The following is a 25748-nucleotide window of genomic DNA, read 5'->3' as shown; positions in this document are numbered from 1 at the left end:
AAAGGGAATAAGATTCTAGATGAAAGGTTGTTATAGATGACATGGCACCTTAATTGTCATTGGTTTATGTCTCCTAGGTTTTTGTGCCAAATTTAATATTTGGTTATGCATTTAATATTGTTCAGTAAAAAGGAGGCCATTTGTAACAAACCCTAATTAGGGTTTAGGTGTCATGATCTTGATCGTTGATCTACTTTTGATCTGGACCATTCATTGTAATTGAGGATGCTATTTATACCCTCATTTCATTTCATTTTGTAGTTAGAAATTAGTTAGATATTAAAGAGTTTGATGTATTAGAGAGATTAGAGTTTAGAAGCAATTTACTTTTGTAGCAAGATTGAGTTTTGAGGAAAGGAATTCAAACAATTGTTGTACATGATGACTTTGAAATCAATGAAATATTGAAGTTATGGTGTTTTGTTGCAACTTTCTTGGTTATTTTCATGGTTGTTCAATTTACTTGAATCATTCTCAATCAAAGTAGTGTGTTAATTCGAAGGACAAAGTGTGAGACTTGATCTTTGGAGAGATTCGCTTTCCAAACCACTAGCTTCTTGCTGATTGTAGGAACGCCTTGTGTGGTCAACTGGAGATACTTGAATCACTTAACCTTCAATCGTTATTGTATCTTGGATATGTACCTTTGTGGTAGTATCTTTGATCATTGATGTATTGAAAATCATTTGTTACCTTAGAAGATCGCATCAATTTCAATTGAGTTGTTAGCTTATGGCAAAATTGAAGTTGGTAGAATCTTGCCAAGTCTTGTCCACATGAAGTCATTCTTAGGGTTAGATTAGATTAGACCTCTTGCAAACCCTACTCTTTTGTCATTTTTCTTTAAAAGCTTGTTTTAGCAAAAAACTTCGGAACGTAAGGCCCCTTGAGGACACAGCAAATCACAACGACCACTGGTGCTTATCCACACGTAGAGACCCTACTAACTAGAACATTGGAGTCATCCTAACTGATCCTTCTTGCGAAATCTTCAGCAGTTAGAGACTTTATTCAAGAGAGGATAAGATGCCTTTAGGTATTTTATTCTGTGTATGATGGTGTACAAAATACACGTCAACAAAGCCCTATAGTTGGAACCCCATTAATCTAATTAAAAAACAATGCTTGAAATATCATTGCTTCCAATGGTAATTCCATGAAGGAACTGATAAAGTTCAAGAATTTTGATATCATTATTTGTTCTCCTGGCAATCTTATATATGATTTTGAGCTTCCTTATCACTCTTAACACATAATTATCAGGAGAAGCAGGGGTATCAATACAGGGACAGAGGAGGAGTGCCAATCAAATTAGGGTACTCAGGTAAATGAATAAGAAGATAGCTAAATTATATATAAATCTAAGACACCAAAAATTGTGGGTGCATGGATGGGGATGCAGTTCACATTCCTATGGAGTTTCCTGGCAACTATGCTCTTACACTTCATATTCAGTCTTACTTTTTTGTTTACAAACCACACTAGGCACTGTTAGAATTCGTTGAATATAATCAACACATAAAAGTAATGAAGAACCGGCTGGACATGGAGAACTTTTATTTTAGACATTGCAAAACCTTCAATCACTTCAAAAATAATGGCATTGAAAATCAGGAGGATCAGAAAATGACACACAAAGGCTTGACTTTTTGCTAACAAAAGACAAGGATCTGTAGACACTCAAATGAAACATGTTTTAACAAGAAAAGAATAGCGCAACACAGAAACAAAATGTTACCTTTGAATACCACCAAAGCAATCAGTTCAAAGCATGTTGTGAATATGATTGAGAATAAAACAAACACCTGCATTAAATTTACTCATGTCAGGGATGATGTTTATAAATATTAGCAAGAAAATTTAATGACAACTCACAATTAGAGGGTTCTTTTATTTAACCTAGGGCAAAAAGATATGGGAAAGTAACTTGTATTTATATCCTGAAAATATTAGATCTTTCAAAACTATAATAAGTATTTGGGTAAAGGTGACAAGTGACAGCACAATATCTAACATAAACAGTAACAATATGGCCTGTCTGGTAAATGTTCAGGTAAAACTCGGCTATTTATTCCAATATGCACAGCAAGTGCAATTCATTTGATCAGAATTTGTTACATAATTAATTTAATATCACACACTCACACATACATTTATGCCACATTATTCTTAAATAAAAAGACAGCTTTGAGGATAGTGAACACAGCTCCCTTAAAACCTTAAAATAGTGGATACACAGATATTGCTAATGCCTGCAACATAGTCTTTTTCTTTCCAGGATATCTGGGACAAACAAGCTCACTATACAGCACCCAAACTGTACTGGTACAGGAACAGGGGGGCATAAAGGGATACATAGTAACCTAGGACTCAGTGTTTTTGGTATTGTATCATATTTCATACCTTGTGCTAGAGTCTGACTATCAGATACATATAAGGTGCAGTATTTAGTCATTGCATAGCATTATTTAGAAAGCGTGTTATATGCCTAACTGTGTTCATTGATAATTTACATTATGTTCTGTTTTGTGCATAATTCTTGCTTTAGTCTACATTTATGTTGTACCATTTTTAGACAAAGGAAGATGTTGATTATGAATCACACTGCTTCCTGAATAGGATGGCCAAATTTAATTGTGTTATCTCGGTTATAGCTACCATGTGTTGTGCTTAAGGTTTTGCATGTTGTGTTGGTTTGAAAAATAGTTTTTGAATATAAAATGCCACTCCCATTTTTTGAAAGGGATGCCTTAGAGAAAAAAGGCAACCCAAGAGAGCCCGTAATGGGTGGAACGAAACAGAATTTTTACAGGAATGTGTGAGTGCCCACTCATATCATCTTTGAATATTGTCATTTCCAACAGATTAACCATTCAGTAGGGTATGTTTCAAGGTAATATTAGCTATTTCCATCAAATAATTGGATCTTTTACAGCAATATTGTTACTACTCAGTTCTAGTATTTATATTCTTGTTTCCTTCACATACAGAAACTTATAACTGGGATAATTTCATTTCGACAACACTTATTTGAATGGTGGGTTCCCAGGATAGGAGGAAGAGGGCTACTTTCCTCATTGAATATAATGGTGGGCAAAGCTGAGGCAGAAAATGCTTGGTTTTAAAAAAATTCCTTTGCCAGGCACCTTGAGTATTTTCCTCTATAGAGTATTCAGCGTTGATGGCTTTTTGTTTGGCAAGAGGAGCCATTTGTATCCTCTTAATATCAAGCTTTAACAATCTGCTGTCTTGCATTTTCTGTCAGGAAGAGCCATTGATAGCTTATACCATTTTATCACTATATTTCATTATCTAGCTAAGCTTCTCCACACAATTGTTCAGACACTCAATCCTTTCATTTTGTCTCTAGGTTCTTTGTATGGGTCATGGACTCCTTTCTCCTCTATAGTTTCTGTTAGGTCTTTCAAGACCATATCAGTTTCCAAGACAACATTTGTAGGGTCATTGACTCCTTTATCCTCTAGAATTTCTGTCACCTTTTTCAAGTCCAAATTAACTTCCATGAAAGCATTTGTATGGGTTATGGATTTCTTTACCCTCCATAGCTTCTGTCAGGATTTTATAGACCATAGCAACTTCTAAGACAGCATTTAAAGTAGCCTAGTCAGAAGTTGTTGTGGAATGAGAAAAGGTATGGGATCATTGTTAAGCATAGGAGGGTATCTTTTTTGATGAGGATAGTGTTCCAAGGCAACCATCGAGGAAGATGAGAGCGGATGAAAAGCGAGAGACTGTGGATAGGTAAAGAATCATAGGTTTTTCTAGAGATATGGAGCTTCGTGGATTAACTCCAAATCTGTTGAAGATATGGGCCAAGGAGATCAGGATCCTTCCATTTTCAAGACAGCCTTATATGTTGTGCAGCAAGTTGCAATCTAGAGTAAACAGGTGGAGGAGGTCTAGTCTTAGTATCCTCTATAATAGCACAATTCTTATTTTCCTTGGATGTGGGACTAACTTGGAGACTACAAAGCCCATGATTGTTGCCACCAGAGAGGATGACTACATAATCTTCAACCTGTATGCGTTGGTACATTCCTTCTTTCATGCCAGGTTCAGATTACACTTGTGTAGGCCTTCTTAAAGCCCTTTCTTTTTCCTTTCCCTTCCGAGTATGCCAGTAGGGAGTTTAGCAGTTTAATTTTTGTTTATCCCTTTGCTCATATATATAAGGAAGGACCTCTATGTCCCTTTTTCCAGACCCATAATACCAGGGACATTGACAAGCATTTGAGTGCATTCTATTCAATTTGATTGAAGATCATACAATCTTCTGCATATCCTAGCAACTTATCCTTGCAAGTTGGTTTTCGCTGTTAGAATCATAGTTCCAAGACTCGCCAGGAGTCCCGAGCTGAGTGACCCATAATACCAGGGACATTGACAAGCATTTGAGTGCATTCTATTCAATTTGATTGAAGATCATACAATCTTCTGCATATCCTAGCAACTTATCCTTGCAAGTTGGTTTTCGCTGTTAGAATCATAGTTCCAAGACTCGCCAGGAGTCCCGAGCTGAGTGACCCTAGCCGAGTCTCAGGGACTCGGGACTCTCTAGGAACTTGCTCTAGGCAATACTCACTAGAAACTGTTTTTTTGCTGAGTTTTGCTGAGTCCTGCCGAGATTTTTGCTTAGTCCCAATTCGGGTCAGCCTTGCCGAGTCCGAGTCTCGTTTCTATGGTTAGAATTGTCTTTTTAAGCCAGAGATCTCGATTCTCCATGGCACCTACCTTGTGCAAATTGTGACTGGAAGAGCATGTCAAACAACAGAACTTAGGATCATCCAAGTGGCTAATCCCAAGTGTCTGTGTGTCCTCCATTGGATGGGATTCCTTGTGAAGGGAACCTTGTCACACAGAATAAATCCTTGAAATTGTTTTATAAATGAGAGCTGTAATGTCCAGCATGTCCTTAGAATGTCTCTATGTCAAGATGGAAGAGTGGGAAAGGTGGGTGAAGGAATAAAGGGTTAAGAAAATAAAGGTGGATATCAGAATCAAAAAAGGAGGAATAAAGATGATGGGTAGTTGTGTAAATGTCGATGATGATTTGTATCTTTGCAAAGAAGCACGAGCTCCTCATGTCAGACTGACAAAGGAGTAAAGAATAATATATATTGAAAGTGGATGAGGGTGATGCATGGTGAATAAAGACAAGAAAGAAGAATTCAAAAGAGCCTAAGAAGATGAAGATATATTGAGATGAATGACTTTACTTTTAGGAATAAGAAACTTCACCTTTCTGAAATGAGTTTTCTAAGGAGCTAGTGATAAGAAGATATTCAAATATGGATTGTTGATAAAAATATCCCCTTTATCTGTCATCCATCTGAAATTTATTCAAGTCCCTGCTGCTTTCTATTTCCGCATATAGCCTACTTGTGAGAAGGTACTTATTGCTTCTGGGTTTGGCCTTACTTTTTAATCCTTATTTTGTGTGTTCCTCTCTAAGACTTCTAATTCTTGAATTTGCAATGTTGTGCCAAATGAATGTAGGGTCACACAGTTTGATGTTTGAAATTAGTGAGGGTTGTGTTAGCTAATGTTTGAAATGAGTGACGGCTGTGTTAGCTAATTTCTCAGAAATTCTATTGCAATCTCTTGATTTATTACAAATAGGGTAATCATGAAACTTAATCAATAATGAAATTTACATCTTTCCGATGGACTTGGTATTTGTTGTATTTTGGTGGCTACTTTAGGCTGAGATGTTGGAATACAAAGTTGGAGTCAACTTCAATCTGATGATTTTTTATTCTCTGAGTGACTGTTACCTGTAGACCATAGAAACAAGCCAAAAGTTTAGCCCTGTTTTGGTAGGTTCCACAATTTTCATAGTGAAAGCTAAAATAAATCAGGCTTTCTTGTCTCTTATTGTCCCCATATTCTTGCTTGACCTGGATTGGTTTTTCTGTCCTGTCAAAGTTTAGATTATACCAAGCATCCTGGTTGAGGTGAGACGCATTGTGTTTTAGAATTTATATTTATTCATTTACGTAATGAAATGGAACATTCCATTTAATTGGGATCTGGTGATCTGTAATAAACAGAGTTGAATAATTCAGGACTGTTGGAGTAAATGGTCAAATCCATGTCCTGATACTTTTCCTGAAATTCCAGACAAGGTAGACAAGAGTTGTCACTTCATCTTTAATTATTGAAGTGTGCCTTTCCTTCCGTATTTGTTAAACAATGTTTGTTGGTGTGATCTAGTCAATATAGTGAAGAATTAGATATGGTGAAGAAATTAAAACTCTTTTTCTTCAAAATAGTTTGGTATATCAGAGTATGTTGTAGATGAATTATACAACCAAACTGCAATTGATAAAAAAAAATGCAGAAAATATATGCAGATCCAGATGAAGTTGAAGTCCATAAAGAATAGCTTGTCCATATAGCTTTTCATGGCCTTGCAAGCTTTCTTGGAAGGTTAACTTCTAAAAGAACTTCATTAAATTTTATACTAACATAGCTCAACCCTGTACGTCAAATCAGCAACAGTACATTTATTTATATCCCATCCATACAGGCTATTAATGGCCTTACAAGCTTTCCTGGAGAGGTTAACTTGTACCAGAACTTCATTTATTTGTATACTAACATAGCTCAACCCTGCACATTAGATCAGCAACAAGAACAACCTCACTAGGGAACCAACAATGGGAGGTACCAAAGAATTAAGGATACCCTTTGTTCTACATTAGTACTTGCCATTTGTAACTATATCTAATCTCCTATTTATTTTGGAATTATTTCATACCATTAAGACCAACTTCATGTTTCCAAATCTCTCTCAGATTCTATAGTGAATCTACCCTCATATAGAATGGAAATCTTTGTTTGGATTTGAACATCTGCCTCATTTATTTCTGACACATAATAAATAAAAATATTGTGAATACTTCAGTCATTTAGAAGGTTTAATCATATTTAAATGGGTTTGTTTTTGTAACATCCCCTATTAGGAGATAGCCTATTTTCGAATAATTAAACACATCTCATCATACTTATTATATTTTATTATGCATTTGTTAGTTCTAGGGATCAACTAGCATATATTATACAAGGAATAATCAACATAGGCAGGTCTAATCCCTAATCAATCCTAATGATCAATCTTAGCTGAGATTGGGAAGTATCTTTGTTAGGGCGCCAAAAAAAATCCTCCACAAGTAGTGCCTTTGTATGATGTAGCATATGCTCATTCCACCGCAGGCCTTATCCATTGCCATTGTATGATGTAACACAAGCCCATTCCACCACAGGCCTTATCCATTGCCATTGTATGATGTAGCACATCACCATTCCACCGCAAGTCTTATCTACCTTCTAGCTATTAATACTGCCTTTCCCTAACAATTCCACATCCAATCCTCCATGTGGGGCGATAGGAAAACATTAAGAATTAGGCTATTAATATAATAGTCTTTCATGTACTATGAATGTATATGAAATTAAGTATGACTGCAATACATATTGCATTCTATATTGATATTATTATTAAATTCTGCATAAGAACATTTTCAGGCTTCATATATTAAGCACATCCCCATGCATACCACCAAGAACAAGGATGTTACTGCCTGTAACTTAATAACAGTTCTGATCTGATCTGATTGATGCTGATCCCCCTGGATGTTTTTGATTCCATTCTTTTATATCTCTCAATGTGAGCGAGAGGTCACACCTTGTCATCATGTATGCCATTTGCTAAGAGACACACCCTTTCGCCATTAGCGCCCTTTGAAAGAATGCAACTCTTCATTATTTCTGCCCTTTGAAAGGGACACAGCCTTTTAAAGTTGGATCTGCACTTCTGATTTAAATCGGATCTGCACTTCTGATTCCTAAAGTATCCACCCTTCAAACAAGTTCTCTTCTCCCCTTTATACTTCATATTGGGGGAGTCGCAACTTATCAATTCATGTCTTTTGACCATTCATTAACATTAATTAAGCTTTAATTATGCTTAATTATATTCTTTTACATTTTTATTTTTATTTTATTTTCATTCTTTTGTATTTTAGTTTTATTATTATTATTTATTATTAAATTATATTTCAAAGTGGGAACATTACAGTTTTCTTGCAAATTTGAAAACAACATAATATTTTGGAGATAACTTCAAAAAAACTAATTTTCTGGCAATAACATTAGCAGAAAAGGCATTATATGCATATAAAACCAAGCATCTCTGAAGGTCCCTTTCAAAGCAAGGTTGATCTTCCTATTGTTTCATTTGTATAGGCAGACGTTTCAAATTATTTTTCAAAATTTCGCTTCTCTTGAGATTTTTTTTGAAAATTATGCTCTGCAAGAACTTTTGCTTCAAAGCCAGTTAAAGCATTATTTTGGCTCATGCAATATGTGGTAGTATACCAAAACTCCGTCATTTACAACCATTTAAATCATTCATTTTGTGTTATCAGATAAGAAATAATGAAGGTACAACTCCTAATATTTGTTAACAAATTCTGTTTGTCAATATGTTTGTTGATGGTGAGAAAAATTATAATAAGAGATATCCCTATTTGTGCAAAAAACTCTTAAAAATTGCTTGTGAGTAAAGGATCAAGAAAATAATGGAGTTCAAAGACACACATTGCATAGGCTTCTGCAATGTCTGGCATTGAATATGTCTTTCCTCACTCCAATAAAATGATGTGTTTCGTAACATAGTCTACCACGGAACATTTGTCCATTGCCTTCTGACATGAGCAGCCTATGAATAAATTATTAAATCCATTAAAGCTGTATCTTGGGTAAGAAAATGTAATGTTTGCAAGAATCACTCCTGTTCTTTATCAAGTATCCCTTGCCACAGCATAATGGTTAAACACAAGGTGGTACTAATGTGCTATTAAATAAACTATACAATATGAGTTATCGTGTATAACAATGTAACTAACTAACTTGCACAATGAAGTTATAACAGTTCCTCTTGTTCATTTGATAAGTATCCCTTCCCACAACATAATGCTTAGATAAAAGGTAGTATTAATCTTTTATTAAATAAATTATACGAATTATCATGTCTAATAATGTAATCAACTGAGTTATACAATGTAAGTTAAAGAATATAACTTGCTCCCTTATTAATAAAAGACAGCAAAATGTTGGTGAATATCAGTGATATGAAAATCTTTTGAATTCCTTAGAAGATAGCACCGTTCTTGTATAGTTGTTGAATTTGGCAAAGCAAGGATTGGTTTTAATTCCACTTTTGCAATTTCCGTCTCCCGAGTTCATAGGATTAGATTAAGATTAGAATTATCTTCCTAAACTCTCTCCCTTTTGCCTTTTTCTTCAAGTCTATTAGAAATAGGATTAAATAGAACTTATTGCAGAATTATTTCAAAAAAAAAGAGAAAGTGGCAAGTGTCAGCAATCAACAGAATCCTTTGAATGATTCACTACTTGAACAACTCTGTAAGTCCCCCTTGAGATTACCAGCATATCACAACGAACCAACTGAGACTATCTGCATGAATCTAGAACCTTGAAGTCGTCTTTGTGATCATGCAATCCATCTGTTTAGCACATAAAAGATTTTGATCAAGAGAGAATAGGATATCTCTAGGTATATTATTATGAGTTCTGTGTGCATAAAAAACACACAATCAAGGATATTACATCTAAATTGGTAAATACCTTCTACTTGGATGTATAGGCCCAATTGGCATGCATAACGTGGTAAATATCATTACATCTCAAAGAATGGTTCAAGATCTTCAGATAACTCTTCTTGTGGTCTCTAGATTTTCAGCTTCCTTTGACTGAGGTATGTTAATAGTCAAATCAAGTCTACTAGACGAGAAAATTATTGTTTATATTGTTGGATTGGAAGATACATTCTTATGCAAATAAAGTAGCTATAAGAACCCATTTTGAAAAGCAAGGCCAAATGATGAAAACTCATACTAAAAAGTGAAGTTATATTGAAATGTAAATATCTCATAATTATTTTTCAACACATGAAAGCTAGACAAAATTTAGCAACCTTCTCAGCTCACCGAAGCATGCCTTAATTTATCAAACTACTAACTCCATGTTACTCTTTGCATTGTTGTAACTATTGCATGCCACATTGCTTCATTTGGTATGTGTATCTATCGACATCTAATAAGGAAATTGCAGCACATATGATTGTGACCAATGTTGACTTGGTGGTCAGCACCTCCTTGGGGACTCGTGACATGACTTAACCACCTCCCATGGGTCGGGTTAAATCTAGTGTTTGTATCGGGCATTGATAGTTCGAACTTTTGGGGCAATGGCAAACGATTCCAACAATTGGTATTAAAGCCTTGGGTCACGGGTTCGAGTCTCTGTTTAGTGGGTGTTGAAGGCTCAGTTGGCGCTAAGAGGGAGATTGTTGACTTGGTGGTCAGCACCTCCTTGGAGACTCGTGACATGGCTTAACCGACTCCTGTGCGTCGGGTTCAATCTGCCATTTGTATCGGGCATTGATAGTTTGAGCTTTTGGCGCAATAGCAAACAATTCCAACAACCAATTCATGTTCTTTCTTGCTCTTCATGTAAATGTTCTATCAATCTCATTTCTTGTCTTGATGAAGATAAAGATCAGATCATCCAAAAACTTCACAGAATTTTATTTTTCTATAACGAAATATAATATATATACCTTTATAGAAGATAGAAATAAATAAATAGTAGAAATAGATACACAACTTACTGAATATTTGTTTGAGCCAATTTGTCTCTCAAACACCCTGAAATAATACAAAAGGTAGAGGCCAAACACCAATTCTGGGGTCGAAGAAAACACAAGAGCAGATGTGGCCAACCTCCAAATATGAAGTTTCCTCACAATTGCCTGATCACACATATGCAAGAAGAACTATGTCATTTATAGAATCACATCTATGAATAATACTCACTATTAGACACATCATAAACATAATACTGCCAAAAAATGCAATGTAGTGTTACAATGCATTAAAAAAAAAAAAAATTATGAGAAATGCAAGTTTTAATGGATGAAAAGCCATATTTATCAAAACTGTTACCTATGATGGGAAAAGTTTGTCTTTCAAGTCTTAAGCATAGAATAAATTTAGTCTATAGTACAAGTCTGAAGACAATCATTCCTTGTAGGTTTGGTTGCAGAAAATATTAAGGCATTGGAACTTTATGGTTCCAAAGAAAAGTAATTGAAAAAAACTTCAGAGGTGAACGAAAACTTTAACCTGGCAAACTGTGATACCATAAACCCCAATCCTTCAACCAAAGCTGGGAACTTAAAAATGAACCATCATGTTCATCCTTGAAAAAAAAAACTAATTTCAAAATACCCAACAGATTCGGGAATATAATATCTTTCCAAGGAAAAAGGAATGTTACAAGTGTAATAGCACCTTTATATATTTCTTGATCCAATATACAAATTCCTCCTGTCATTGTTATCACAGATTATCCTTCAGTTCCTTTGCTATCTACTTGCAGTAATAAGTCCTATACTGACTTAAGTACAGATGCACAATAACGTACTCCTTACACCCTGTTTATCCATTGCTTGCATAGCAACCTCCATTTTATGATAGTTTTTTTTTATGTGACATCACTTTAAGGTCCTATCTAACCATGTAACTAAAGAATTCTGAAATTTTATGCCAAAATAAAACTGAGTTTAGCAAAAACCAGATCTGCTCTAGAATTATGACTAATGCTGAAGTTATATTTTGTGCAAGATGAAAATTTTGGAGTTCTTACAGACTGAATCTGTCATCTATGCATGAACAGATCAGATTTTCAAAATGATATTCTAAATACAGCTCGACTTTAGATGTTTTGAATATTTTGCATACAAAGCCTCTTGACTATGATCATTCAGATACCCTCTTCTCCTAGGTCTCGTTAAACCTTATGGTGTTTCCAAAACCATTCCTCTACTCTTGGACTTGACAAACATCACAATAGTATTACAAAAGAAAACATTTTTCAATGCTCTTGGTGACCCTAATCTTAGTCCCTCAAAAAGATATGGCATTTATATTTAATACAAACAGTGGTTATCATACTTACTGATTTAATGAGAGCATTCTTAGCTATACTGGATTATGAGTACGACAGCTAATTATATGCTATACCATCATAGCTATACCATCATAGCTGTCGTACTCAGGATTGAATTAGCTAATTATGAGTACGACAGCTAATTATATGCTAGCTATTCTTAGCCATAATTTTATTTTAGTAGCCATAATTCAATCCTCACCCTAAGGGATTTACACAAATCTTCTGCCATCTCAGATCCATTATCTGTATTGGTTGCACTACTGTGCTAGTGATAGGTGTGTGTATATTTTTGTTGTTTCTCTCCACCATGCATACAAAGAGAAATAAGGAAGGTTGTCTATGCATGCACTAAATGCATATGATGGTTAAGTTTGTTGACAATCATCAATACCACAAAGACTAGAGAGTATTGTACAATATAGCTCCATACACTGTGATATCCAACTTGCAAAAGTCCAAGATAAAAAGTCTCTAAGAGAAAAGGACCATATTGGAGTACCAAGCCCACATGTTACTTAAGATATAGTCTGTTTCAAAAATCAAAATAACGTATCATTTGTTAATAAGGACAGCTTCTTATACAAAAATCACATAACTCCCACAAAATGAGGCTGTTTTTGTAATGTCCCCTTTTGGCATTACCCTAGAATTTGCCCTAGAATTACAAACTTTATTCAAATAAGAGATGTAAGATAGTTATGGTTATAACTTTACCCTTAGAAAAACCATTTTAACAAGATAAACCCTAATTTAAGTCCTGCAACCATGTTCAACAATATAAAATATATAATTCATAAATCTCAATTATTTCCATTAGGGTTAGTAATCACACATACAACTATCATAGTTCATTAGAGAGGTCTAATAACGATAAAGTTTTGAATTTAGGAGCATGATAGGATCGACCCAAAGCAATCTTCACACTAAGCCTGAGAACAGACTCTCACCTTCTTGGCTCCAAGTGGTAGGCACATTGGACATCCAGCATGGAGTTGTCTACCTACAGGAATGCTTGTACCTGCACCCCCTATCCATGTTTCCTTATTCATCTTCTTATGACTACAAGAATGAGGATTTCAATAAGACTTTTCCTCACAAGCCATCCACATTATCAAGACCTTTGGAAATCATACAAGGCGCCTCGAGCTTATCCCTGGCTTGAGTGCTACTTGCATCCCTTAGTATGTGCATTCTCCCCTCCATAATGGGACGACATATTGGACGTAAGCCTTAACTTAAAGTAATATTTATCAACCATAATCAATTTTGCATAAATATTTACTAACAATAATAACAAGAATGATAACATTAATAGTCATATATTAATTATTTATCATTTCAAGCATTACTATATAGAAAACATGATAAGTGAACCAACATGATAAATATTCTATATCATCATACCCAACACTTTGAATTTAACAAAGTTCGTTGATTACTCTCAATATTTCTACAATTAGATCTCTCTTCTCTATTTGATTGACTTCCCTTTTCCTGTTGTTCAATGCCCTTGACAATCCTTACTCAAACTTAAAGAAATTATTATTATTAGAACATGTGCTTATCCCCCTAACCTAGTCGGCCACTTACAGCTCCAGACTTTTATTTTTCTTCCTAGCTAGTTTGGCCTTTTAGAAATAATCCGCCCATAATTATTTGTTTTCCTACGCTTAGTCGGCCCTATTTTCTCATGCATGGGTTCAATGGCTATGATTTGATCTATAAAGAAATGTTAACAACAGGGATCATGATAGTCTGCCCTGAAAAGCACACAGGAAAATACTGAGAGGGGGGGGGAGTGAGGGGGTGAGTCAATATTTGAAGAAATTAAAACTTGAAACCACAAAGACAAACATAAAACATGAGAAATAAATCAATGAGATCCAGACACCAGAATTTCTCATGCAACACCCTTCAAGTAAAAAACCACAGCATCAGAAATCTTCCATTAACATGAATGGGCACCAACCCAAAGATACAAAAGTGAGCTACAACTCATAGCAAGCACCTATTGGCAATTGACACTCATCTGGTGATTTCACGTGACTTCCGGTAGTCTCTTATTTGTTTAGGGTTGTGTTGATGTGTATTTTGTACACGACCAAACACAGAATAAAATACCCAGAGGTATCTTATCCTCTCTTGAGTAAAGTTACCGAATGCTGAAGATATCGCAAAGAAGGATCAATCGGTGAAACTTCAAGGTTCTTTTATGTAGGTTCTCTACTCGTGGATAAGCACCAGTGGTCGTTGTGTTTACTGTTTTTCAAGGGGCCTTACGTACTTTGAGAGAAAGCTTGTTCATGTGACTACTTTTCAAATGAGGGAATAGGATTATCCTAACACTAACTGGTTTCAAAAAAAGATCAAAAGATAAAGGTTTCAAGGAGGCGAGACTAAATTAATCCTACGAATGACTCAGTGATGATTGGTCTTGACAGGACTCTACCAATTTCAGTATTGCCAAGAGGTTACAACTCCACTGGAATTGGTGCGATCTTCTAAGGGGATTCAATGATTTTCAAATCATTAAAGGGGATAGATACTATCAGTAAGATACATATCAATGCCTCCAACAATGATTGAACTCTTAAACAATCTCGATATTTCCAATTGACCACACAGGGCGTTCTTACAATCAGTAAGGAGCTAGTGGTTTGGAATGTGAATCTTATCAAAGATCAAGCACAACATTCGTCCTTCAAACTTTAAACTTAAATGCTATCTTTACTAAGAGTGATTCCAGAAGATAAACAACCATGAAAATAGCCACAAGGATTGCAATAGAACACCATAACTTCAATATTTTATTGATCTCATAGCCAAATAAAACAACAATTGTTCAAATTTCTCTCTTCACACCTTATTTTTCTGCTGCTGATATTAAACTTATTTCTCCCTAACTCTCTAACTTTTTTCTCTCTAACTCCTTAAAATGAAATGAGTGAGGGCTTATATAGCACTCTCAAATAAAATGAACGGCCTGGATCAAAAGAAGGTCAATGGCTGAGATTCTGACACCTAAACCCTAATTAGGGTTTGTTACAAAAAAGTCCCCATTTAGATAAACATTATCAATCCATAGCCAATAAGAATTGGCACAAATAACGAGGAGACATAGACCAATAGGAATTAAGTTGCCACATCATTTTATAACAACTTTTCATCTAGAACTTTGTTCCCTTTCTATGCTCTTTTCTAGCATATTCAATGAATCTGGACGTAATCTTCTCAATCTCAGCAATAGGAATCTCAAGAAGATTCTTCATTCGGTCTTCCAAGTGAAGGACTTGATCAAAACCTATGAGAAGGGTCGCCTCCCATCCAGGCTCAAGCTCTTTTGTTTTCTCGATCAAGAACATAGTAGCATGCATCTGATTTCGCTGCTCTTCGGTGACTGTGTTCTCCTCTTTGCAAAAGATGATCCTGATCTTGTCTTCCAATTCCTGGATGTCTACGTCTGTCTCAATCTCAATTCATCTGTCAAGGGTCGTACACAATACCTCAAACACCTTGTCTTGAATAGGGTGGATGGTTTCCTCAACTCGGCCACATCTGGAACTGATATCTTCGAAAAGAACTTCCTTTATCTGGAGCAAAGTTGACCACTGCAGAAGGCTATGGGCTTCTCCATTCATTATCTTCTCTTGCGCTAGAACCTGTCTTGGAGTCCTTCTTATCACTTGCAAGACCGGGATGACAACATCTCTAGTGTGAGCAAATGCATCCACAGTTACCAATAGATTATGGATGATCTCAAGAACTTGGATAGCACGGTGGACCGTCTTCATCATCCTTGTTGCAAATTCCATGGCCACCTTGTAAGATTCATCAATCCAAGAACTCATGAGTTGGACCAAGCTCTTTACCCTTTCCGCCTCATTTATTGATTCAAGAGGAAGTGCATGCAAAGGAGATATTGTTGAATCCTGTCGTCTCAAAGGTTGATTAAGATGGCTAAAATAATTCCTCCAAGCACTGACCTCCTTTTCTAGTTTCTTATTTTTTTCCATTTCTTCTTTGAGTTTGTCATTAAGTGCTTTCAGTGAATCAATTGCTTCTTCCATGGCTTGCACAGTAGTAAATGGACCGAGATCAAATGTTTCCAGATCGTATTCTTCTGCTAGAATCTCATCCTCATACTTGTCCACCAATGGTGTAGCTATCTGTGCTTTTCTAGATCTTGTCTCATCTCTAATTACCTTTGACATCTTTGTGGCCTTCTTCTTTTCTATTTCTTCATGAGAATTTCCTATGAGGCTTTCCAAGTCAAATACTTGTTCTTCCTCTTCGACCACAACTACCCTTGTCAACCTCTCTTTTAGCCAATCTGGAATGGTAGATTTCCTTTCCCTCGCTTGTATTTCTTTAGGCAGAGGTCTATCTTCCCTGAAAGGAGATGTTGCTTCATCATCATTCTTTTCTTCTTGTTGCTCATTAGCACCAACCTAGGGAGATTGACTCGATGAATGTTGAGGTGTCTGTCATTTTCCTTGTTTATCATTTTGTACCATGGATTCCATAGACTCATCAATTTCATACACTATCTGCCTTTGATCTTCCCCTTGACTTGCTTCCTTTTCATGCCTAGAAGATGTGCTTGGTGGATGATCACGATTCACTTTCTACTTCTTCTTGGAAGGCTCTCTCTTTTCAGGTCCTTCTTTTCTCTTTGAACCTTTGGAATGAGAAGTATTCTCACTCACACTTGCCTCTCCTTCTTCTGGTCTTGTTTCCAAGGTGAATGTCATGGATACATTTTGCTCCTTCAACTTTTGATGTTGTATGTCCACCCATCTGCGAGTGCAAGATAAAACGGGAGCCATCAAAGCTCTTAGGTCTGAAAACTCTGGCTCATTCCAATCTATCTTCACTTCTTTATCTTCCTTCTCATAGGATGATTGGAGGCATCTACCACTGTCCTGGGCTTGATCGGCTACTCTGTAAATTTTGCATTTCCTGATGAGATCCAAGGGTAACCTGGAATGCATCTTTCTTTTGACCTCTACATCATCTTGGACATTCATCCAAAAGTCCTCCACCTGAAACTCATGCTTGTACTTCTTCCCGACTGTTTCTTCTATATGACCATGAGGATCGAAATTCTCCCTTGAGGCAAGGGATGTGAATGAATATAGAGATAATTCTTTCTCTGCATTCTCTGCGGCTTGAGTATTAGGACATACTTCAACTGAGTTCCCTAGTAGGATGGGTACGGGAATTCCATTTCCATGCTTGTGTCTTGATGCCTTTGCATAAGCTGCCAACTGCCTAGTCACCTCAAGTAATATTATCCTGTCTGTAGGATATCTCGGCAACATGAAGGGAGGTGAAGGACATCCATGAACTCTGATGTATGTGAATTTTGGAAACTGAATGAACCATGCACCATGCTTCTTCACGAGTTCTTGCACGTCCAGAGACAGTCGATCGTGAATCCCTCCTTGCAATGTCTTGGTGACATACATCGTGAAGGTGTCATTGACTAGCTTGTAGTCACTTCCTGGCGGATGATGCAGTTGAAGATAAGAATCACAAACTCTTATTTCTCCGGGTCCTCTCCCAACCACTCCTCTGTGAGGTAGCCCTGCGTATTCAAAACTTCTGATCAAGGCATACATAACATATGAACTCATGTGAAATGACTTGGTAGGATTTAGCCTCCTCAACTGCACGTACAGGTTGTTGCTAATGATTCTAGCCCAATTAAGCATTCCCTTTCCTTGGACGATCACTTGTATGAAGAAGAACATCCACTTGTCGAAGAAGAAAGCTTGAGAAGCACCCGTAACCCGATTGAGCAAGGTTATCAAGTCCTTGAATTCTTCTTGGAAATCAATTCTGTGTGGTGTATTGGGAATCTTGTTCAAGCGAGGTCTGCTCTTGAGTAACCAATTCTTGTTGATGAAATTTAAACAAGAATCAGGATCATCCTCATAGATAGACCTAGCTCCTTCTAGACTTTTGTAGATCGTGTCTCTATGCTCTGGGAGATGAAAAGCTTCGCTTATAGCTTCCTCTGAAAGGTAGGCTAAGATAGTTCCATCCTTGGCTACGATCGTCCTTGAGTGTGAATCATAGTGCCAGGCACACTCGATCATCAATTCATGACACTTGAGTACAGGAGGGAAACCTGCGGCCTTGATGATGCCACTCTCAATTATCTTCTTTGCAATGGGTGACGGTTTGCCAATGTAGGGCGCTTCCCGAAACTTCTTCACATTGAAGTTTCCTAGATTGGTGTCTCCGATATTGCTCCACTTGGACACGATCCTGGTTTCCAATTCATCATTCTTTTAGTCCTCCTTAATGAGAGTCTTTCGGGTAGTGGATCCACCGGTCCTGGGGGTCATCATTTGATGCCTACACAAAAGCTTAAAGTTAGGGTTTGAACATAATAACTTAAGGTATGGGATTTAAGTCTTTTCAAGGAATTAACTAAATATTAATTTGAAAATAATGTGATAAATCCTAGAATTGTGAATTTTCAAATTAATATTAATTGAGAATTGAAATCAGATTGTACTTGGACTTTCAAAAGATTGCGATGGAAAATCAAACTAAATCTTGAATAAACTTTCAAAAATCTGATTATACATACCTCTTCCTTGATTTTTAGCTATCAACCTTTGAAAAATGAATAAAGGAAAATGAGAATTTGCTGGACAAAGATGTTTGATCTGAATTTTAGACTCCTCCTTTGGATGAATTAACCTTCAATCAGCCTTCAAGCCGCCTTCAAAATCTGGAAATTCGCCTTCAATCAACTTCTCAATCAGAAATTCACCTTCAACTAGCCTTCAAGATCTGGAAATTATCCTCCAACCTGCTCATTTTTGCACCTCCAAATCTGCTCTTCAAATTCACACAAGGGAAAATGAATGAATGATTTAAAATTTTCAAAACACACCTTCCCTAATAGGGTGCTCACCTTATTTTGCCTCTAGGCCGACTTGGTAAAGGCTTAAATAAAATAAAATAAAACTCCTCTATAAGCATGGCCGACTTGTTTGCAAAGGCAAAATAATGAATTTTGAGCGCTCAAGTGTGTTTTTTTAATTTTTTAAATTAATTTCAAAGCTGAGGTGGATTCTTCATTTATTTCAAGGCTTAGAAAAATTAATTGATCAATTTATAAGTGCCTTAATTTATGCAAATTTGTCTTAGTCTCCCAAATGTGTTTAATTGGCAAATTTAATCAAAAGATATAGGCTAGCTTAGCGAATGCTAAACCTTGATCAAGGTTTGATGAATTTTCATTCTCCTTAGGCACTAGAATGTTCATGGTTTAGGTCTCTCCAAGGAGGCTTGTTTGAACTTTTTATCTAGGTTTTGTTCACTTCATTAATCAAAATCCTTACAACCTAGATTTGCCATCACTTCATGCTCTTATCATCATAATTTTCCAATTTGCTTTTGACTTGGTCTAAACAAGGTGAATAATAGGTATCCTCAAGGATTTCGCCCTGGACCCTTTGGAAGGGTCAGGAGCGATTTTCTTGATTAGGCCTTAAATATCCCATTTTTCTCTCCAAAATCCTCCGGAAGGTGAACATACGCTTGTTTTGGCTTAACAAAACCTAGGATTTCAACTTTTTAGCCTTTCACATGGGTAAATTAGGTGAGAATTGGAATTTCGCTCTAGACCCTTTGGAAGGGTCAGGAGCGAAATTCACCCTTTAGGTCACAACTCACCTTTGTTAGATCAACAACCTTCTCTAAGGCAATCCCCATGCAACCACTCACCTCACTCCAAAACCTAGCAAGCAGAGAGAAAACCTAACCAAGGAAAGCAAAAACCCTAAGAAGAAGAGGGGGTCCCCATTCTGATGGGGCGATGTGTGAAATGGTCACAATAGGTTGTCATTGATGGCAACTCTTATTGATGATTTGATCCGGCCGTCGTGATTCATCTTATCCGGAAGACAATCAGAGATTCAACAGAGCAAAGACAGTCAGAGATTCAGTGTTTAACCAAAACTCATTCTTGCATAGTCAGATGCTAATTGAGAGTTCATTTCATTGTATTTTCTCATTGTAATCAAATTGTAAGTCAGTGAGACTTCCCTAAAGGTTGTAGCCTTCTGGGCAACTATATCTAAGCAGTGAGCTCAAGGCAGTGAGCCTGAATGCAAGTGCATTCCCCATCTATGTAATATTTATGTACTCCTAACCATAGTATACGAATATTGTGAGTTCCAGTCCCACCGTGGTTTTTCCTAGTGCAGGAGCACCTAAGGGTTGAAATGCCCTTAACCAATTTTGGCATGTACATACTAAGGACTGACTCTAAGTCCTTTTTGTTTGCAGTTTTTGAGATTTTGCCTATCGGCAAGACCTACCCTAATCGGCAGAACTTATTCCGATGTGGTCGCCAGAGTTCGAAGCGATTTATCAGGTATCGGAAGGAGCGGATTTATGCTACCCCGATGACCCAATGAGTTAGCATGCGAAGCGGAGCGCCTCAAAGATAGTCATCGGGTATTGGAAGGAGTAGTTTTCCGCTACCCCGATGACCCGATGGGAAAGCGTAGGTGCAAACCAGGTTGTATCGCGTATCAGCAAGCAAGTTTCTCACCTACGCCGACACCCGATAGGAAAGTGGACGGACCGGAGGAGGTTTATCGTCCATCGGGAGGAATGCTTTCATGTTACGCTGACGGCCCGATGACAAAGCACAAGCGGAGGAGCATCGGACGAAGGGAATTCTTGTTATCCCAACGCCCGATGGAACATCACAAAGTGGAGCATCGGCCATTGGACGAAGGGGTTTCTTGTTATCCCAACACCCGATGGGAAAGTGTGAGCGGAGGAAGAGCATCAGCCATCGAACAAAGGGATTTCTTGTTATCCCGATACCCGATAGAAAAGTGCAAAGTGGAGGACGTAGTCATCGAACATCAGCAAATAAGAATTGATGTTACATCGAAGCCCGATAGGAAATGCGGAGTGCAGAAAGTCGACATTGGCAGTTGGAAACCAGGTTTTGTGGCTACGCCGATGGACTGTTTTGTAACTGCTTTTCAGTTTTGAAACCGTTTGTGTTTCACGACGGAGGGAATGTTTAAAAGACCCAACGCGCATTTGTAAAGGGTTGGATTGTTTTGATAAAACAAAAAAAAGAAATACAAAAGTCGGTTTTCTGGTTTCGATCGCTGAAGTACTGTTCTGTATTGTTTTGCTAAGTTTTTCATTACAGTTCTGTAACTAGAGTTTCATTTTTATTGTTCATTCTTTGTTTTGAATCCACATTGTAAATATGGCTCTGTCTTGAAACTCCACCATGGGATCCACGCGGCCATTGGAGTTCTTCAGGAATAGCCAAAAATGTACAGTATGAGTAAAATAGCAGGAGGAAACCAGGAAATGGCAATCGCCATTTCTGCATACTGAGCCTAGGCGAGCTTAGAAGTAGCCCGGCTAGGTTTCAGTAACGTAAAGAAGATAACTTGCAGGGATGGGATCTGTTGAGAGCTTGAAGAAGATCCAGAAGGCTACAAGCCTGAAACCGTGACATTGTGAATTCAATAAGGAAAAGTTTGTTAAACCAAACAAGTTGGGTCGTTTTGCAATAGGAGAACATGTGTGTGTGACCTGCAACAGTGCAAGAATGTGGTGAGCAAGCTTGCTTTGTGAGCTTGAGGAAGGTGAGATAAGCAAACAAATGGTAGGGAAGCCCTTAGGAGTCTAGTGGAGTAGACTTGAAACTCGGAAAGGGATAGAAACAAATCATCAAGAAATCTAATTCATGGTTAAATAGGTAGCCTTCCCATCATATTGGTATCAAAGCAAGTTTTAGACTTGGGAAGAAAGTAGTTGATGTCAGACACTAAATCAGTAGGAGAAAATAGTTCCAAAATGGTGACCAATGCTGAGTTATCCAAGAAGGTAGAAGAACAGGAGGAAGAGAATAGACTCTTGAAAGAAAGATAGCTACAACTGGAAAGCAAACTAGACACAGTTGAGGATAAAACTGAGAAAGTAACAATCCAGGTCAATGAAGGGAAGGGAAAAGAATCAGTAGAAGAGGATAGGATACCTTCACCAGACCTTGTTCTACCTGAAGAACCTTTCCTGAAAGCAATTAAAGCCTTAGGAGGAAAATCCTTGGAGGCAGTACCACTTTTCTATGGGAAAATCGAGCCTGAAATAGTCATGGAATGGATTGAAGGATTGGAGAATCACTTTGAGTGTGATGGAATCAGTGAATCCCAAAAGGTGAAGGTAGCTAAGTCTAGATTGAGAGGAGCAGCCTTGACTTGATGGAAATTTATCCAAGAAGAAAGAAAAAAAGAGGGTAGGAACCAAATAGCCAGTTGGGCAGGAATGGTAGCCAAAGTAAGGGAAGCCTATATCCCTAAAGATTATGAGATCCAATTACACAAAAAGAGACAAAACCTGAGACAAAGAGACTTGGATGTGAGCAGCTACACTGAGGAATTTCAGAAGTTGTGTTGAGATCCAAGGTGGTAGAGGATGAGAGTATCAAGGTAGCCAGATACATGAATGGTTTGAGATGGAATATTCAAGAGGAGTTGAGTTTGTTAAGTCCTAACACCGTGCATAAGTGCTATCAATTGGCACTGAAGGTGGAGGAAAAGAGCAAGAAGAAGCAAGAACAAAGCAACAGAGGAAGAGGCAGAGGAAAAGATGGTAGGGACCAAAGAGGCAGTTTTGGTGGAAGAGGAATAGATCAAAGGTCCCAAGGAGAGTCCAAACTTATAGAACAAAGTGAGGATTCACATAGCAAGAGCAACCCAGGAAGAGGTAGATCTAGTGGACCGGGAAGAGGGTCCTACTTCTCCACCATGAAGTGTTACAATTGCCAAAAGTTGGGTCACCCTGCCTATAGATGTCCAGAGAAATCCTCTTCATCTCAAGGGAGTAAAAGAAGAGTGACATATGCACAAGAGGATGCAGAAAACAGCAAGACACAAGATGTGAGCTTAGCTCCTGAAGATGGAGAAAATTTAATGATGAGAAGAGCCTTGATTAAGGAGCCAATCAAAGAAGAACCAACTCAAAGAAGAGCTTTGTTTAGAATCAAATGCAAGGTCCTTGGTAAGGTTTGTAGAGTGGTGATAGACTCAGGGTCTACTTACAACATTATGTCAGAGGAAGCAATAAGCAAACTGAAGTTGAAAAGAATTCCACATAGTAATCCATATAGGGTCACTTGGCTCAACAAGGAGCAGCATGTGGTAGTGAATGAACAAACATGGGTTGAGTTCAACATAGGTAGTTATAAGGATAAAGTCTTGTGTGACATCCTGCCTATGGATGCTTGCCATCTACTTCTGGGTAGACCAAGTCAGTTTCACAAAAAGGCCATTCACAACGGAGAGGAGAACTCTTATTCTTTTCAAAATGATGGAGTTACATACCACATTCAGTCCCTAATTGAAGAAGGAGAGAGCAGCAAAACTAAAGGCCCAAATGTGTCATTGGTGAGTGAAAAAGAGTTTATTAACACACTCAAGGAAGGAGAAGGAGTGGGATTTGCTCTTATAGTGAAACCAAAGGAAGCAAAGCAAGAAAAGAAGGTTCCAATACCTCATGAAGTGCAGCAGGTACTAAACCAGTTCAAAGAAATTATAAGTGATGGAGCACCAGCAACCCTACCTCTTATTAGAGCCATCAGCCATCAGATTGATTTTATTCCTGGAGCATCCTTATCCAACAAAGCAGCCTATAAGATGACTCCCAAACAGAACAAGGAAGTGGCTAGACAAGTCCAGGAATTGTTGGACCAAGGTTTGATAAAGAAGAGTATAAGTCCTTGTGTCATACCTTCAGTGTTAGCACCCAAGAAAGGAGGAACGTGGAGGCTATGCACAGATTCAAGAGCCATAAATAGAATCACTATCAGGTACAGATTTCCTATCCCAAGAATTGAAGACTTGATGGATTGCTTGGAAGGTGCAAAGTACTTCACTAAGATTGATCTCAAGAGTGGATACCACCAAATCAGAATAAAAGAAGGTGATGAATGGAAACAAGCCTTCAAAACCAATGAAGGACTTTATGAGTGGCTTGTTATGCCATTCGGTCTTAGCAATGCTCCCAGTACATTCATGAGGCTCATGAATGAAGTACTTAAAGATTTTATTGGTAAATTTGTTGTCGTATACTTAGATGACATCTTGATTTTCAATAGAATTAAAGAGGAACATCTAGAGCATCTTAGTATTGTATTGCAAAAATTGTATGATGAGCAACTAACAATAAACTTGGAGAAGTGTGAGTTTATGAAGCAGGAACTTGTTTATCTCGGATTTGTAGTTTCAGGAGGAGATTTGAAGATGGGCACATTAAAGGTGGAAGCCATCACAAATTGGCCAACACCAAAGACAACAAGTGCAGTAAGAAGTTTTCATGGTTTGGCACAGTTCTACAGGAAGTTTATCAGAGGGTTCACTGAGATTTGTGCACCTATGCTGGATACCATCAAAAGAGGAGTTAAGACTAAGTTTCAATGGACCAATGCAGCTAACAAAGGGTTTGAACCAGTACTCATTCTTCCTAGTCTTGACAAGTTGTTCACAATTGAATGTGATCCCAGTAATATAGTAGTTGGTGCTGTTTTGAGTCAAGAGAATAGACCCGTAGCTTTTTTTAGTGAGAAGCTCGATGATGCCAAGAAGAAGTATTCATCCTATGATCTCGAGATGTATGCTCTTGTCCAAGCTCTTAGGAAGTGGAGGCACTACTTGTTACCTAAAGAGTTTGTTGTTTATACAGATAATCAGGCTTTGAGTTTTCTAAATTCACAAGATAAGTTGAGTCATAGGCATGTTAAATGGGTTGAGTATTTGCAGTCATATACTTTTTCTATTAAGCATAAGAAAGGACAATGTAATAAAGTAGCAGATGTTTTGAGTAGAAGGCTACTAACAGTGCAAGAAGTGCAGATTCAGAGTATTGGAGTTGATTACTTCAAAGATTTGTACCCCAATGATGATGATTTTGCAGCCATTTATAAGGTTTGTCAAGAATTTCAGAATCACTTTCATAGTGAGTATGTTGACTTTACTTTGCAGAATCGTTTGTTGTTTAAAGGTGGACAATTATGTGTTCCCAAAGGATCGATGAGGGAAAATCTGATCCAAGAAAAGCACAATGGATGTTTGAGTGGTCATTTTGGCCTTAATAAGACATTGGAACTTGTTCAACGGTTTTACTATTGGCCCAGAATGCAGAGGGATATCAGAAGGTATGTTGAGCAATGTATGGTTTGTCAGAAAGCTAAAGGTACAGCTACTAATGCTGGACTTTATCAGCCATTACCTATTCTTACCAAGCCATGGGAATGTGTCAGTATGGATTTTGTGGTTGAATTACCTAAAACGAAGCTTGGCTGTGATAGCATTTTTGTTGTTGTTGACAGATTCAGTAAGATGGCACATTTTGTTCCTTGTAAAACTACTCATGATGCTAGTCACATTGCACACTTGTTTTTCAAAGAGGTTATTAGAATCCACGTTTTGCCGGCTAGTATTGTTTCAGATAGAGATGTCAAATACCTTGGACATTTTTGGAAAACTCTTTGGAAAAGACTGGGAACTAATTTGTCTTTTGGTTCAGCCTATCATCCCCAAACGGATGGTCAAACAGAGGTAGTCAATAGGACACTCGGAAACCTTTTAAGGTGTTTGACAAAAGAGTATGGACAGAGTTGGGATCGGGTT

The 25748-nt window shown here is 37.4% G+C and overlaps 1 protein-coding gene across 3 annotated transcripts in view; it reads right to left on the bottom strand.

Annotated features, from left to right (window-relative positions):
- LOC131035471 (rhomboid-like protein 20) overlaps positions 1-25748 on the bottom strand; it is a 202226-nt gene that overhangs the window by 139226 nt on the left and 37252 nt on the right. For all 3 annotated transcript variants that reach the window (XM_057967172.2, XM_057967173.2, XM_057967174.2), the window contains exons 3-4: positions 10718-10858; positions 1739-1805 (exon numbers count right to left, since the gene is read on the bottom strand). In XM_057967172.2, coding sequence (XP_057823155.2) covers positions 1739-1805; positions 10718-10858 — 208 coding nt within the window. The remainder of the gene's footprint in view (positions 1-1738; positions 1806-10717; positions 10859-25748) is intronic.

This window comes from Cryptomeria japonica, chromosome 10 (genome assembly GCF_030272615.1).
Source record: "Cryptomeria japonica chromosome 10, Sugi_1.0, whole genome shotgun sequence".
NCBI classification, from domain to species: Eukaryota; Viridiplantae; Streptophyta; class Pinopsida; order Cupressales; family Cupressaceae; genus Cryptomeria; species Cryptomeria japonica.
The sequence above is the reverse complement of the archived record's forward strand: the minus strand, read 5'-3'. Positions and strand labels throughout refer to the sequence as shown.